Genomic DNA, 15,556 nt, shown 5'->3' with positions numbered 1-15,556 from the left:
AGCAGTAGATTCGCAGCAAACCTTCCTCTGTGCTTTCTCTCTGGTCTCACTCTTAATAAAGAAAAACCCTTCCAGGCAGTTCTTCCTAATGCCAAAAAAATCTCTTTTCTGAAGGGAGCAGGTTTTCATTTTACACACATTGTCAGTGGAGCCTTCTTAGCCAGCTCATTTCCCAGGTCTTTAACCAGCCAGCCTGCCTGGAATGGAGAGATTTCCTCTCGTCTCAAATCACTTGGCTGCACATGGGAGAGAAGCCCTTTGACGAGGTGAATTTGCAAGGCTCTCAAATCCTCTTTATTCTCACTGTGCCATCCCTCCTTGACTCATTTCAAGAGACCATGATGGGCTAAGCCCAGAAGGAGCACAGAAAGGTGATGACATCAATCCTAGACACGCAAACACACACAGATACAGCTTCCACCCCTTTACCCCACCACAAATTAAACATCATCTATACCTAGGACTGGGGAGGATCAGCTAAAATAATCCAGTCTAATCCTTTATCCCTAGAGTGGTTGAATTTAGAACACTCCACAGTCCTCACCCACCCCAGTCCACAAAGATGCTCCCTCCTCCTGTGTCCCTAATAAACCGGAAGCCCACAATTCACACCTTGTCTGTTCAAGAACACATGTAGAGCTTAATGCACACTTGCAGAAAAAAAAGGGTAAATTGGGATATTGTCACATTCGCCAAAGCAATGATAGGTGGGACTCGACGGTGGTGGTAGTGTTTAGGCAACTGGGTCTTCAAGGAGCAATGGCATTCAAGAGGTAACATGAACCCTTAGGGATGCTTTTTCCTTGCGGCTAATTGCACTGTCTAGAAAATCAAGTGGGAGAGTGAGGACCACGAGGTAAAATGCATACAGATACCTCTGGGGCACACACGCAGTCACAGGCTAAGGAAGAAAGGGAGAAGGTGGTCGGTAGAGTGAAGGAGCAGGCAGGCCAAAGGCTTACTGAGTGCAATTATTTTAATGGGTCTGTCTTTTCCAAATTCCACAATTCACACACGTAAATAGTAATTTAAAAAAAGACCCACACCAGAAATGCTGACTCGGAGAAGAAGAAACTCTCCCTGTCTGCTGCTACGCAAGGAGGCACAAGATTCACAACATTAGTCACGGCCAATCACAGAGGCAGACAGACACACAGACATGGAAATCCCAAAAGACGGAAAAAGGCAAGAGCAGGGCATTCATGCTTCAGAAAGCAGCAGATGTTCCCATGCCCACCTTGCTGTGCAGGCAGGCAGCTGGGGTCACAGCCTGGAGTACAGACCCTCTACACCAAGGGATCAGCATCTCACTGGTTCTCCAAGTCTCTTTGCCCAGGAGCCATCTCTGTTGGTTGTTGTCTCTTGGGTGCCAAGGTCATCAACTCCTAGAGCAACATCAGCTTTATGGTGACCTGCGTGTACAGCACAGGACGAGCCAGGTCCTGGGGCTGTGCCAGGGTTCCCGATATGGTACTGCCTGTGATACCACAATGCAAGTGTGAACCACACTCAACTCTTAGATGGCCCTCAAAGTCCTGCTTCTGCCCCTGTTCCTGCCCAAGGGGCCTTTGCCTTCGACTTCTATGGGATCTGCTGCTGTATTAACCGTAACTGGTAGCAGTTTGCAGTGCAGCTGCGATAACGATTGATTCCAGTACACACAATTCAGTCTTTTCAAGCCTTTAGTGAGTAAAGGAAGGAGTTGTATGATTATCACTTGATTTTATTACTTTTTTTGGCTCCAAGTGCTCAAAGAAAAGTGCTGCAGTAACCATATTCACGTGGGCAATGCCACTAATGGACTTCCAGCCTGTTGTGTGCTATTCCAAAAGGCTGGCGAGCCAGCAGCTTCAGACTCAAACCTACATCAGCAAGCTAGCCTGTTTAATTGCTACAGCAATCAACAGCAGGCAAAAATCATGGGAGCTTTTGTTCAGCACAGCAGTCCCTACGTGCCAAAGGGCAGCCAGTGCTAGAGACAAAACTCACCCATGAAAACGAGCTCTGAAGGAGATCACGCAGAGATCAAATCATACAGACTTATCCCCCTTCAAGCAGTCTCCAGGCTCAGGTGTGCTAATACCAATCCTGTTGCTTGGCAATGTGTTCATCTTTAAAGCAGCTTTAAGTGGAGTTGGGAGTAGGTATTTTCCCTCCTGCACAGGCAGGAAGCTGAGCAGTAGTATAATTAAATTCTTTGCCCAGGACCCAGAGGCTGAACCAAAGACTTGATCCCGTATCTTACCAAGCCAAAACAAACATCTTTCTCCTGAGCTTGCTTCTGTCCACCCTATCCAGCAGACCAGACCTGCTAAAATCGCACTGATGTAATTCCTTGATATAGGAGGAACTGTTTGAGGCATCAGACTGTTGGAGGACTCAAGAAGAACCCACGTGAAGATATAGTGTTTGGTTCCATCAAGGAATGAAATTCAACCTCATCCTTCTTGAGCTCATAAAAGGGCTATCAGCTGCACAGTGGCTTCCCAAAAGCAACCAGGACATCTTGTGCAGCACTGTGGTTCTTCTCCCCAGTTCTCCCACGACTCCACGTGCCATCACTTAACCCAGCACATCAGCCATATGGTCCTCACAGCCTGGCTGTGCAGAGGTCTGTTGTTGTCCCAGGGAGCCTTGGCCATGTCACAGCTCCCTCTTTTCCAGTGTTTCCCCTTCAGCCTGTCATGTTTCCTTGAGCCATCTCTTTCCTATAGTACTTCGCTTCTCTTGTAGACAGAAATGACTGAAAGAAACGTGACAAAGGCCCCGGAAAACCTGAGTGGTGTCGGGGGCATGGACTGTTTGCTGGCTTGGGACATCAAAGGGAATTAGTAGGGTGCAGAATGAAAATAAGCCAAGGATAGAGAACTTTACAGCCTCTCGTGAAACTGTGCAACTCTCTGCTGCAGGATCACAAATGATGAAAGTTGACAGACATTCAAGGCGCAAATGGATTATTTCATGAAGAAATTAATTTGGGGCTACTACATACAGGCACCACTTCTGGCTCAGGAAGACGCTAAGCATCAGTGCATGGGGGGTTGGCGGAGCATTTTGGGCAAGTAATGCCCTGGTTTTGCCCTGTCTTTATGCTCTTCTCCAGACCTTGTTCTTGGACTTGTCAGAAATGGGTTGCTGGTCTAGCCAGGCATTTAGAATGATCTGGTATGGTCATTCTTGTGTCCATATGACTTCCTAGTCACTCAAAGTCTCAAGAGCCCCATTTCACATATAGGATTTCCATAAACAGAGAATGTATGTAGCTGTTCCTACTCAAAATCCACTCTCCTGCTACTGCTTCCCCACATACCAGTCCTGCCTAGCACAGCTATCCTTCCACACGCTGGTCCCATCTCATAAAACACATGAACATCCCCTACAGGGGTTAGAGCAAAGCACAGCATTAGCACAGCACTGTCTTCCCAACAAAGGTTACCCAGGGAGGAAACAAAGCCTTTGCAGCATTAATCCAACAGATTAGGGTCTTTCCAAGGCAGAGGTGGTGTCTTTGCATTGAACAGTTCTAGATGAATTCTCTTCTGCAAACTGATCCCACTACTTTGCAAGCCCATAAGCACATTGAACAGCTGGTTTCCTGCAGCAAAGAGATCCTCTCCTGACTGCCCACCCTGTGTAATGGATCTTGTAGCCACTTGAGGGAAAGAGAGATAGTCACCATCTTCAAGCACAGTTGTACTGAATTCCATAGAGTTATTCACTCTCTGCCCCTACCTAATGTGTGTCCCAGGCGAGCCTTCCACAAAAAGATGGAAAAGAAGCTGCCTGGCACTCAGTAGATAATCATCGCCCAAGGATTTCATTTGCAGGCTCCTGTCAAACTCTTGGTTACTCCAAGAGCTTGTCCTCAAGGATTCAGCATGGCTGATCTTCAAAGTTACGCACCATATCGTGGCTTAGCTGCAGCCCAAACTGATTAAAACAAGAGGAAAATACCAGTGCTAGCTGTGATCCTTGTGATTCGCTGTCTCTTAGAGTGGGTGGTAAAGTCACCCAAACGAAGGCAAGTCAGGGCAAGGATTTTCAGTGGAAGGGAGATTGTTCCACACTGCTTTTTCAATAGCAGACACAAAGCTTTGTCTCTACTGCCAAAAACCCTGGCACTAAAAACGCTGAAAACTTGTGGCTGAGTGGCAGCAAGCTATAATTTACTGCATCCTGGCTTCTTGCACTTTCAAAAATTGCTTCACTTCCGAGAAGAAAGACCTGTCATTTGTCAGCCTCATGTAGCCACTCCTTCCAGTCATCATATTTCCACGTTATGTTACACAAATTAATTCATTCCCCTCTCCCTATCTGCTCCTCAAAAAAAGCCAGTCTATTCCCAAGAACCGACAGTCATCCTTTCACAGCAACATCATTATCAATTTTCTTTTTAAAGCTACGTAATGGCCATGTTCCTTTCAGTAAAAATCCAGAATTATTCTGCTGTTGCATCCACATCCCTTAAATTGGTTCAGAAAGACCTGTCTGTCTGCTGGCTTTTCACAAGCACCTTCCCCATGCCTGATTGTACATCACGGATTTCCAGCCCATCCATTGCAGCGTCTGGCTGGCTGCTAACAAAAGCTCTGCCTGGGTTTAGGATGCAGTGAGGTCCCTGGGCAAGTTGAGCTGTATTGCCTCTCCTCCTGGAGTATACTTGGCCACTGGCCCATTACCTTCCATGGTGAAGAGCTTGCAAGTCTTCGTATTCTCATGGACTGGTGTGGACTTTTTGGAGGAGATGGGAGAATTTGTGGGGCTCAGCTGAACAGCAGTGGTATCCTGCACCGTGTGCTCACTAGTTTCAATCTCAAAGGCTGTGTTGCCAGGTTTGATGAGCCCAATGTTGGAACCTGGTTTAGATTTCCTGGCCCCGTGAGCTGGAGGCCTCCGGCTGCAGATGCAGCAGGCACCAAAGAACGTGAAGGCCACCACCAGCAAGATAGGTCCGATGATGATGGGAGGGTTGTTCACAGGGAGGAAAGTCCCGAAGGCAAAAGCTCCCACTAAAGTGATGTTGATCCCTGCTAGCATGATGCAAAGTCCACAAGCACAGCAGAGAGCAGGGGAGGGGAGGCCCTGAGGTCGTGTCTTTTTCTGCATGGGTTTCTGGGACAAAGAAGCACTGCTCTTTTCACTGAACATGTTGAGATGAATCTCAGAGGTTGCTTCAGTTGTCACGGATTGTAGACTCTGTTGAGAAGGCTAGCTCTGGTCTCCTGCTTCTTTGAAATCCTTGGAGAGGAACAGAAAAGCATGCAAGAGTTAGATCAACGAACAAAAAACACCTTTCTGCCACCATTCAAGGTGACCATCATTATCTCTAGGTTTGCTGGCACAAACAACTAAGTATTTATCCAAATCTGCTCTCAAGTCTGGGCTTTCCCTGCCCTTGGTGGTCATGTGCAGTCAGCCTCAGGCTGGAGCACTGAGCTCAGTGTGCCCTTTGCCATCCAGATGGATGAGGTTCGAGTGAATCTGACCATGTGATGGCTCAAAGCCTACACTTGGCTTTGCGTAGAGTCTGAACCACAGCACAGCATTGCAGCAGTGTGGCTGGATAGACAAACTCCTATCATGAGCTCAGATGTTTCTCACATGGGTTTGAGACCTGCTGCATACATTTCTTGACTTTCTCCCAAATCCGTCCACCTTTCCCTTGAAATACAGGTTCTTTGGGTCAGCCAATATGTTCTGCTGCCATCTGGGCAGTAGCTGGTCTGATGGTGTTTGTCATCATCCACAGCTTGTTTGCCACAGAAACTGTAAAACCAAACTTACATAAGGTTCATGCCCAAGCAACACCAGCTCCTGAGTGGAGGGTCATGGAAACGGAGATGATGAAGCTGGAAAAGAGCCTGTGTTAGACCCAAGGCAGGAACGTATAGCCCTGAATTATAACAGCAGCTTCTCCATAAGGAGATTATTGCATGTGATAAGAGCTGGCTTTGTGTTCGCTGTACTTTGCTGGGAAGCCAAATTGCCAGCAACCAAGCTGCCAGCAGTTTGCTGGTGATGCCTTTGATTTTATAGGCAGGAGAGCAATTCTCTTCCCAGCCTGATTGCAAACAATAGCAGTCTGCTCTCTCCTGCTGCCCTGCCTGACTTCCTAGCTTCTTCCTTCCTCTGCTGTTAAAGTGCTTTCAAAAGGGTTGCTGGGGCAAAAATTGATATTGCAGAGGTTTCTGCCACAGGAGCCAAAAATCACTGTTGTGCTAGTAACACTCTAATGAAAAAACCCAGATCATCACCCACCACCCTGACATATGCCAGGGGGATCAGCTGGGCATTTTCAACATGTTTCCCAGGTTATAAAATTGTCCCATACCTCCAGCTGAGGCAAAGCCCTCTGCTGCTCTATCCAGTGTCATGTCTCTTTTCCTTGGCTTCTTTTTTAGACCTGAATGAAGTGCAGCAGTGAATTTTTAGTGAAGTTCCTGTTTAGTAAGACATCAGCTGGAGCAGACAGGGACCAGGCACATGAAATGATTAAATCCTTTCTCATCGGGGATGCTTGACCGGGTAGGATTCTCTCTGCAGGCAAAGATTTTTCAGGAGAACTGAGAGAGTGGGAGGTAAAGAAAGGCATTTTCTCCATTAGCCAGGCTAAATGCCTTGCACCTTTCTCTAGCAATGTCCTTTTGTCCTCCCAGGGAACCCCATCACACTGCGGTGAGCTGAAGCCCTGATTCTTCTTCATTCACCAGCCTGGAAACAGCAGCAAAACATCTTCTGGTTAAAGACACACACTGTTCTCAGCCCAGCCCTTATGGATGCCAATCTCAATGTCTGGCACGTAGACTGGCAGATGCCCCAGCGTGGCTCTTCCCCTCGGTTTGCCCCACGTCCTCCCACTGCAAAGTGACTGGCAGGGAACTGCATGGCTCCTCATGGTTAACAGATATCACAGATCCACAGCACCAGGTTTCTGCCCCCCAGCTCCTCAGTATTTACCTGCTTCCATCCTGCAAGAATTCCTCCTCCCGGGGGGAGCTGGGCAGCTATCACTGGTGCTGGGTTCTAGCAGGATGTGCAATCAAGCTGGCTGCCTCTGCTCCTAGGCAAGGCAGGGATCGGAGGTCATGCTCCCACTGGTATTTTCCAAAGGAGCTTCAACCTGTTGCTCATCATATCTGCCAGCAGTCACTTGTAGTGACTCCAGAGAGACCATGCTGGTTTCTGGCTGTTTTGAAGGTTGCAACGATATCACCCAGCATGGTCCCTGGTAGTTCATTTTCTCTGCCCGGCAATTTTTGTTCATTGTTACAGCTCTGTGAGTATAGAGAGTTAAACTTGGGCAAAATCCTCACTTACCTCACCAGGCTGTAACAGGGGGAGAGGAAGACAGGAGGGCTTGTTCAGACACTATTGGCAATGATAATTCAGGGCAGTTTACACAAGAACAGCACACCCTAGCAGGTAAAAGGGAACCACAGATCCACTCCAGAAGGAGAGATGACATGAGAGAATGATCCAGCTGTGCTCAGGTTGGGTACCAACAGCCTCCCAGGCATTCATGGTCGCTTCCGACAAGGAGAGAGGACCAGGTGTACAGTGCAGAAATAGGGACTTGGTGTATCAGGATGGAGACCTCTCACCTTGCAGCTTGACTGGAGCAGGCATCAGCTGCTCTTTTAGCTACCCGAAGACAGGCAGGTGGCTCTGAGGTTGGGCTGTGGGGCTGGTCAGGCAATGGTAGCTACCTGCCTCCTGACAAGTGAAGAAGCAAGAAATGAAGCTCGCAAATAAACCACTGTGGCTAAAGCAGTGATGTGTGTAGCTTGCCAGGAGTCATCTCCCTAGAAGGCTCATTGGATCGGGTGTTTGGGAACACATCAGCATCAGCCCGCACAAGAGACCAGAGACTAGAGCAGATAGTGTAACAAAACCCAGAGTCCTGGACCTCCTCAGATACATTTGCAACTGTAAAATATGCATCTGTCAGTTCAAAGGGCCAGGTCTAATACAAGGGCCATGACACAGCCTAGAGAGTGAAGCTGTAGCAACATTAATTGAAGGGTTTGTGTTGAACACCCTTAGGTGGGGAATAAAAGCACTTGGGGTGACTGAGGGAGAAAGCCACCGAGTCTACAGAGATGGCATCAAAGAAAAGCATAGGAAGCCAAATCTGGCTTATTCATACTATGTATATGGAGATTATAACCTCAGAAACAGGAGACTGAGCTGAATGGAGTGGTCAAAATTAGCGTAGAGTTGAAATCTCAGTTAAACTGTGTGAGAAATTCAGGGGTTTGCAGCACCCTTTCTATAGCTGCACCACAAGGGTTCCAGTCATTTTATATCCAAGACAATTTTTTTTTTACCATCCTCTTTGCTTAGAGCATCTACACGGGGCAACAGACCTTCCCCAGAAGAAAGCCATGGAGTAATTGGAGAATCTAAGGTGAATCCTGCCTGGAGTGAGGACTTCTCCCATCAGCTTAGGGCAGAATACCTCAGAAGACAGTACCACCACAGGGCTAGGACATGACTTGGACAGATGGCACCAGGTAACTAACAGTACATAGAAGACAACATGTTTGGGCTGGGAACATTCAGAAAGTGGATCTCTGACTACTCATCTTGATCTCCATACAAAAAAGTAGGGATTATACACAGGGGATTCCTGTTAGGAAACCCCATGAAATGGGGTTGACAAAGCCAGCAGAGCAGTGGAGTGTAACAACAAACCAAAGCCATGGGATGCCTTACACCATCCTCTACCTGGTAAGGCCCTGCAACAACACAAATTCCACCTTTATTTTGACTGCCATGTACAACAGAATCATCTTTGTTTTCCTGTTATCTCCTATCGCACTCCTATCCCTCTTCATCACCATCGCAGTCACAAGAACTTTTTGATGTGGGTCACTGCTGACCTGCCTGAGGATATCTGGCAGCTTTTATGTTCCTGCTTCCACTTCAGCTAAGTTAACTGGTTCAAAATGACCAATTTTCTTGCCAACCAAATTATCCTGTCCAAAACGACCAACTTCCTTTCCATCAGGAGGGGAGAAAGTTCTGTTTGGGCTCTCTGTATGAAGTAGGTTCTTTTCCTAGTGGGGAGAGTCCAAATTTCTTCTCCAAACAATATTTCAGCTTGAAATGCATTACTGCCAAACACACACAAAAAAATCTACATATCCAAGATAGAGTGACAGAAATACAGAGGCTATAATGATTCCTTCCAGGGAAATAGCCATCTCTTCCCTCCCTGTATTCTCAGACGGACAAATAGAGACATTAATTCCTAGCTCTGAGAGTTCCTAGAGCTCCAAGGGCATACTAACATCTGCAGGATTTTGGGAGCATCACTTAAAGCCATATCACCAGCAGCAAGATGCACAGCTAAAACATGCTTCTCTCTTAGTTGTAGCGAGGGGGATCGAGCTGTCATCCTTCCACACAGTTTCAACGCAGCAGCACAGCCAAAATATTTGACAGACCTCAGAAGTGTCTCCTTTCTAGAGGTGTGATGGCACAGTGGAATAATGAGAGTGATCAGCAAACAGAAATTGCAGTCAGACAGCTGTCACCACCCCACACACTGAAACAGACTCACAAAGACACACGCACGTACTTTTTTAGCTGTCAGGAGAAGCACAAGACTTTTTCCCTGGGCAAAGTACTGGGAAACTCTCTGGCAGGGGCAGAGAGAGCCTCGGTGCCTGGAAGGGGAGGACACTCACCTGGGATGGAGCGTGGAGCTGGAAGGGCGATGGAGAGAGCCGGTGCCTCAGGTCTCCCCTTCACCCTTCAGTCGGGGATGACAAAGCCATGCTCGTCCCAGCAGGGCCGGGGCTGGAAGCCCAGCTGTGCACTAGGAGGAGATGGATCTCATGTGCCTCCTTCCCTCTCTTCACCGAGCTCGGGAAACTTTGCTCGGCTGCCAGGGAAGCCCCAGGCAGCCCCTGGGAGAGCTCAGCAGGCTCTGTGCGAGCGTCTTCTCCCCACTTTCCTCCTTCCCCTCGGAGGATGATGTCCTTCTCCTCAGGCAGAAGGGGGTTCAGACGAAGCATCGCTGCCCCGCAGCATCTTCTCGCACCTCCTCCCGCCGCTCCCCCCCCGTCCGGCTGTCCCTCTCCCAGCGCCTTCTTTTTCTTCTCCAAGGCTGCAGCTCCCGCCCCCTTCAGCTGACAGAGGTGCCCGGAGCAGAACACCCCCTTTTTTTTTCCCTCAGCCCGAGGGGCAGCCCCAGCCCCGCTCCGGCAGCCCCAGAACAAAGCCAGAGCAGAGAGATGCGGGCGCTCCGGCTGCTGCAGAGAGGCAGGGATCTCCTCAAAGCAAGAGGTTTGAAACAAAACAAACAAACAAACAAAAAAAAAAAAAAAACAAAAAAAAATATATAACTGGTGTCCAGGTGCTTTTGGATCCTGGAGGGATGCAGGATTCCTTTCCACTGAGCAGCTGGTAGCGAGGGATGCTGAGACAGGACCTCCCGGTGGTGCAAACACAGGGTGTGGGAGCTGGCAAAACCAAAATACCGTCCTCAGATGAAAAACTAATGTTTTCATGTGGCAATCAGATCTCAGGTAGGCTTAACGGTACTCGCTATAAAAACACGCTGGATGCTAGACCCTGTTGCAAGCATAGTCAAGATCTTAACACCCATCTTAAGAAGCCAATCACTGACTGGTTTCGGAGTTGGTGACCACAGGAAACAAGGCAGGCTGCGGGTAATGCACTGCATGGAGTATAGATAATCCTTTCACAGCTTAAACAGTGCCGACACTCACATGCCCTCATCTGCTCTTCATGCCCACGCTGCTGTAACCAGCCTGGATGCTGCCAGCGACAACGGAACAGAAGCTTTTCTCCTGCTTATTGCAGAAAAATCCTATACAAATCGGGCTGGATCTGATTGAACATGAATCATGCTCCCCCCTTTTTCAAATGACTGCTTTCATGATCTCTGTAGAGGAAGAAGGAGAAAGGTAACACAGAGGTGGTGAAAAACAAAGGTCAAAGACAGAAATCACTGAGAAGGAATGAACACTTACTTCTCCTCTCTATTCTCCAGGCACTACTCCAGCCTGAGTATTTTTAATACAGCAGCATCCTCTGCTGCATCACATCGCATTTCACCTTACAGGTCATCCTAGAAATTCAAGCAAAAACAAGCTTCGCAGAAAGGGATTCAGCCCCTGCTGAGGAAGGGAACTCTGTTTTCTTCTTAGCTCAGGTAACGCTAACTGCACACTGCATGATGTGAGCAAGAGGTCAGGAAGGTATCAGAAAAGCAGTGCTTCTAGAAAGAAATAACCGTAAAATCTCAGTCCCTTCCTGGGATGCAGTGTTTCCTCTAGGGATTCCCTGGCCCAGTGACATGAAGTTCACAATGGCCAAGTGTACTCATCCCTACCTGAAAAGTCATGGGTGAGTGCCCAGTGGAAGATATTCTGGAGAAAATCTCCCCATGCACATAGGAGAGAGACAGATCTACATGTGGCAGAACTGGTGTTTAGTGTTTGCTGCCTGTTGCTGGGTAGAAACTGAAGTGGCTGAACTCATTCCTGGTATGGCTCCACAGAGCACAACGGAAAAAAGCCCTATAAGTCATGTTTATTTAGGAACAACGGCTGTCAGTGGGAAGAGAACGCCAGGGTCATTGATTCGAGCTTCCTGCTATCACATCTTATAATAGCATTCATAAAGTGCTCAAGCGCCAAAGGGGTCCAATTAATACCAAATGACCTGCGAGCTGTCCCCTAACAGCAGAAGGCAGTGATGAAGAAGGCTGCACCAGCTTCAAGTTGGTTGTGGCACGACTCTCCATCCCTCTTTCTGCTTAATCGTCTCTAAGCCAAATAAAAAGGCTTGACTGAAACATTGCATATTTAGGGCTCTTCTAAAGCAATAATTCTGAGTTTCACATATGTGGCCCTGACAACCTGGCAGACTGCATTCATGTGACTAAAACAACTGCTAATTCAAGAACTAAAATTAAAGGCTAGATTTCCCACTGGTATAAATCAGAGCAGATTTATTGCCTTGCAGAGCTTTGATAGCTCGTGAGCATTCATGGTTTGCCAACAGGGCGTTGCCAGACTGCTGGCTCCTAATTTCAAACTTGCCAAGAACTGGGAAGCTCTGTCTTCTTCAGAGGCAATATCCCAACTCTCAGCTGACTAGAAATGATCACAGAATGCTTTGGGTTGAAAGGGACCTTGAAGATATCCAGCTCCAACTCCTTTACCACGGGCAGGGACACCTCCCACTAGTCCAGGCTGCTCAAAGCCCCATTCAATCTGCCCTTGAACATCTTGAGCACAGGGGTGGGGCATCCACACCTTTTCTGAGCAACCTGTGCCAGTACCTCATCGTCTTTACAGTGAAGAATTTCTTCCTTATGTCTAATCTACATCCATTCTCTTTAACTTTAAAGCCACTACCCCTCGTCCTATCACCATTTGCAGCTGTAAAAAGACCCTCTCCACCTTTCCTGTAGGCCCTGTTTAAGTGCTGGAAGGATGCTATAAGGTCTCCCTGGAGCCTTCTCTTCTCTAGGCTGAACAATCCCACTTTTCTCAGCCTGTCTTCATAGGACGGATGCTCCAGCCCTCTGACTATCTTTGCAGCCCTTTTATGATGATATTCCTCTGTGAGAAGTTCTTTGTTTTCAGCTTCTGCTGAATTCAGAAATTAGCCTAAGTGAGACTATTTCTGAATGAGAGGCAAAATTGCCTGGATGCCTCTTCCTTTTGCCAGTTCCTGACTCTGGTTTATGTTAGTAAGAAATCTAACTCGAGAACTCTTAAAGGCTGGACTTCAGTGTCACCACCTCCTGGTCTGAAGCAGGTCAGGATGATGACTACCACACATGAAGACCTCTGATATCATGCTGATTTTGTGGAGTTTCTCTCTCCAAGAATAACTAAAAAAAAAAAGGTAGGAAGGGTAAGGATGATCCATGCTTTCACAGAGTTTTCAAAGGGTTTTGGTTGGGACTGACACTGGAGCGAAAGTGCATGAGCAGCATTCACTCTTACAAGAAGAGCAACATGCCAACAGCCGAATTCCTCAGCACATCAGGACCAAAAAGCAGCAGCCCATGATGCTGCCTGCTGAATCGTATCCATCATGATGACTACCACACATGAAGACCTCTGATATCATGCTGATTTTGTGGAGTTTCTCTCTCCAAGAATAACTAAAAAAAAAAAGGTAGGAAGGGTAAGGATGATCCATGCTTTCACAGAGTTTTCAAAGGGTTTTGGTTGGGACTGACACTGGAGCGAAAGTGCATGAGCAGCATTCACTCTTACAAGAAGAGCAACATGCCAACAGCCGAATTCCTCAGCACATCAGGACCAAAAAGCAGCAGCCCATGATGCTGCCTGCTGAATCGTATCCATCACGCAAGGAATGTGTGGGAGACGGCAAATGCTTGAAAGTTTATGGTCCGATAAGATCATTAGACAAAGGTCACTGCAGAAATGTCCCCCTGCAGATTTCCATGAGGTCTTCAGAACTGGCACCTCTCTGTGCATTTACATTTTAATTGCCTCTTAAGGGAACGAACATCAGACTAAATCTGCTGTCACTCCAAACCAATTCTAAATGCCACCACGTCTGTCTGAAAGTTTGCACTATGGCAGGATCCAGATCTGTCTCTGTGCTGTCTCTGGCAATTCAGAAGAGGGCAAGGCCAATTTCTGCAGCCATGTTTACCTGCCTATCACATCAAGTACAGAAAGGAGGTAAAAAAGAAATTATTATTTGTTGTTCCTAGAGGCAGCTGTGAAATTTCTGTGCAGGAGATTTAAATCCACAAAGGAGGCATCTCCTTGTACAGTGTGTAATTAAAATTACAGGAGTCTGCCATGGAGAACAACAGTGTTAGTGTGCTCTGACCCAAGACACAGACACAACCGGACCCATTGAACACAAGAGATCAGCTGCAGCTTCTGGTTCACAATGTCCCTACGTTTCCAATCACTGGGGATGGCCTGAGGGGGAAAGCTTGCTCTAAGTTTACCGCTGTTCTCATAATCTAAGACCCTACTATTGATAGCTGTTGAGGCATAATAATAGGTAGATTCTTTTATCTGGTTCTATTTGACTGTTCTTATGTCAGGAATGAAGCTTTTGTCATTTCTGAACGTGGACAAAAAATGGCTTCTCTGATCAGAGGAACTGGCAGCCACGCTTCATGCATAGTCTTCCTCAGGACAATTGCAATATCCAACACACTCACTGCATCTCAGCAGGGGGAGTTCAAGGTTTTACTCTGCTCTTCCCAGGAGCTTTCTCATCATGCACACAACTGTCTTCATGATCCAAAGCATCTGGGCCAGCAGTTTCCAGATTCATTAGCAGATGCTCCCATCCCTATGCCTGCTCATGCCTGCGCACCAAACCACTTCAGAGCAGGGCTCAGTTAAACCCTCAATTAACCATTTTAGCTGAAGATTGTAGGCAGAATACCTGTATATTCTCATTGGGTTGTGTCTTCTCAGGAAGCTGGCAGCTTCTCACCGTGTACCTGTAGTGCACTCAGCACAGCGGAACCCACCGAGACCCTCAAAGAGCTGTGGACCCAGCTGATGTGGACCCAACCTCTCCTGCATGATCCACTCAAGCCAAGACTCCTGCATACAGTTTTGAGGAAGCTGAAATTAGAACACGACACTTCTGGGGGATAGACTGGGAAAGGTATAGAGTTGTCCTCATGCTGAACCAGTTGGGATTTGGGCCCTGGACAGAACAAAGATCTCAGCTAGGCAGTCAGCAGGATCCATCAGCCTAGCTTCCAGCATCATTAAAGCTCTACCTCTACCCCCTGATCCAATGATCTAGTTCCATAGCACCTTTGTGTTTGGATTTTTTAAAATACTCTAGTGATAATTTTTCCCCCTTTACACAAATGAAAAAAAAAGTCTTTCAGATGCTGAAACGAGTTTCTCCTTCCTATGACATCCCCTGAAAATACTGAGCTGAAGAAAGTTAGCAGACAGGAAACAATGTGCAAGTGGCTGCCTTGTTACACAAACAGTGCAGTAATTTTTTATGATGCTTTCTCAAACAGGAGGAAATTAGCAGGTCAGTTATCAGCAAGGGGCAAATATTTTAAATTACCTTGTAGGGAGGATTATGTCTCCTGTGCTTAAGTCTCAAAGGTTCCCACTGGCAAACTAATTAGCAAGAAGCTTCACTGGAAGAGCAGGTCTGAAATTATGTGGTTTGTTCACCCAGGAGGCAAACACCCAGTTCATCTTCCTCTGTTGTACTGTGGTCCTCTCTGCCAGCCAGATCAGACCGATGGATGGTTGATCTGGAAGACATAAAAACCACACAGTGTGCCTGTCAGCAACTCCACTTCATGATTTCAAATGCAGTTCATCAAAAACCTGTGTTATATCTTTAAAAGAAGTGCTGGTAGAGATTTTAGTTAAAGGGCTGCTGGCTCCTCACGAACTGAAATCAGAGTGTGCGTTATATATTATACTTTATACACTCTATGTTACATATTATAATTTCTTATCTTCTCTTTCTTCTCCAAGAATAATGCACAAATAAAATCTGATCTGCATTTGAGCTGCAAAGGTAATTA

General features: G+C 47.1%; 1 protein-coding gene across 1 annotated transcript; it reads right to left on the bottom strand.

Annotated features, from left to right (window-relative positions):
• Positions 1-1,023: 1,023 nt before the first annotated feature.
• On the bottom strand, positions 1,024-15,145 carry TMEM275 (transmembrane protein 275). Its single transcript, XM_054073127.1, has 4 exons — positions 15,082-15,145; positions 11,004-11,101; positions 9,693-10,915; positions 1,024-5,238 (listed from the first exon to the last, which is right to left on the bottom strand). The coding sequence occupies exon 4, from the start codon at positions 5,146-5,148 to the stop codon at positions 4,600-4,602; it is 549 nt and encodes a 182-aa protein (XP_053929102.1). The 5' UTR covers positions 5,149-5,238; positions 9,693-10,915; positions 11,004-11,101; positions 15,082-15,145; the 3' UTR covers positions 1,024-4,599.
• Positions 15,146-15,556: the final 411 nt, after the last annotated feature.

This window comes from Cuculus canorus, chromosome 8, assembly GCF_017976375.1.
Source record: "Cuculus canorus isolate bCucCan1 chromosome 8, bCucCan1.pri, whole genome shotgun sequence".
NCBI lineage: Eukaryota > Metazoa > Chordata > Aves > Cuculiformes > Cuculidae > Cuculus > Cuculus canorus.
The sequence above is the reverse complement of the archived record's forward strand: the minus strand, read 5'-3'. Positions and strand labels throughout refer to the sequence as shown.

What these genes read in the sequence shown, in the direction of transcription:
- TMEM275 (XM_054073127.1), bottom strand. Translation starts at nt 5,148, where the DNA reads ATGTTCAGTGAAAAGAGCAGTGCTTCTTTGTCCCAGAAACCCATGCAG.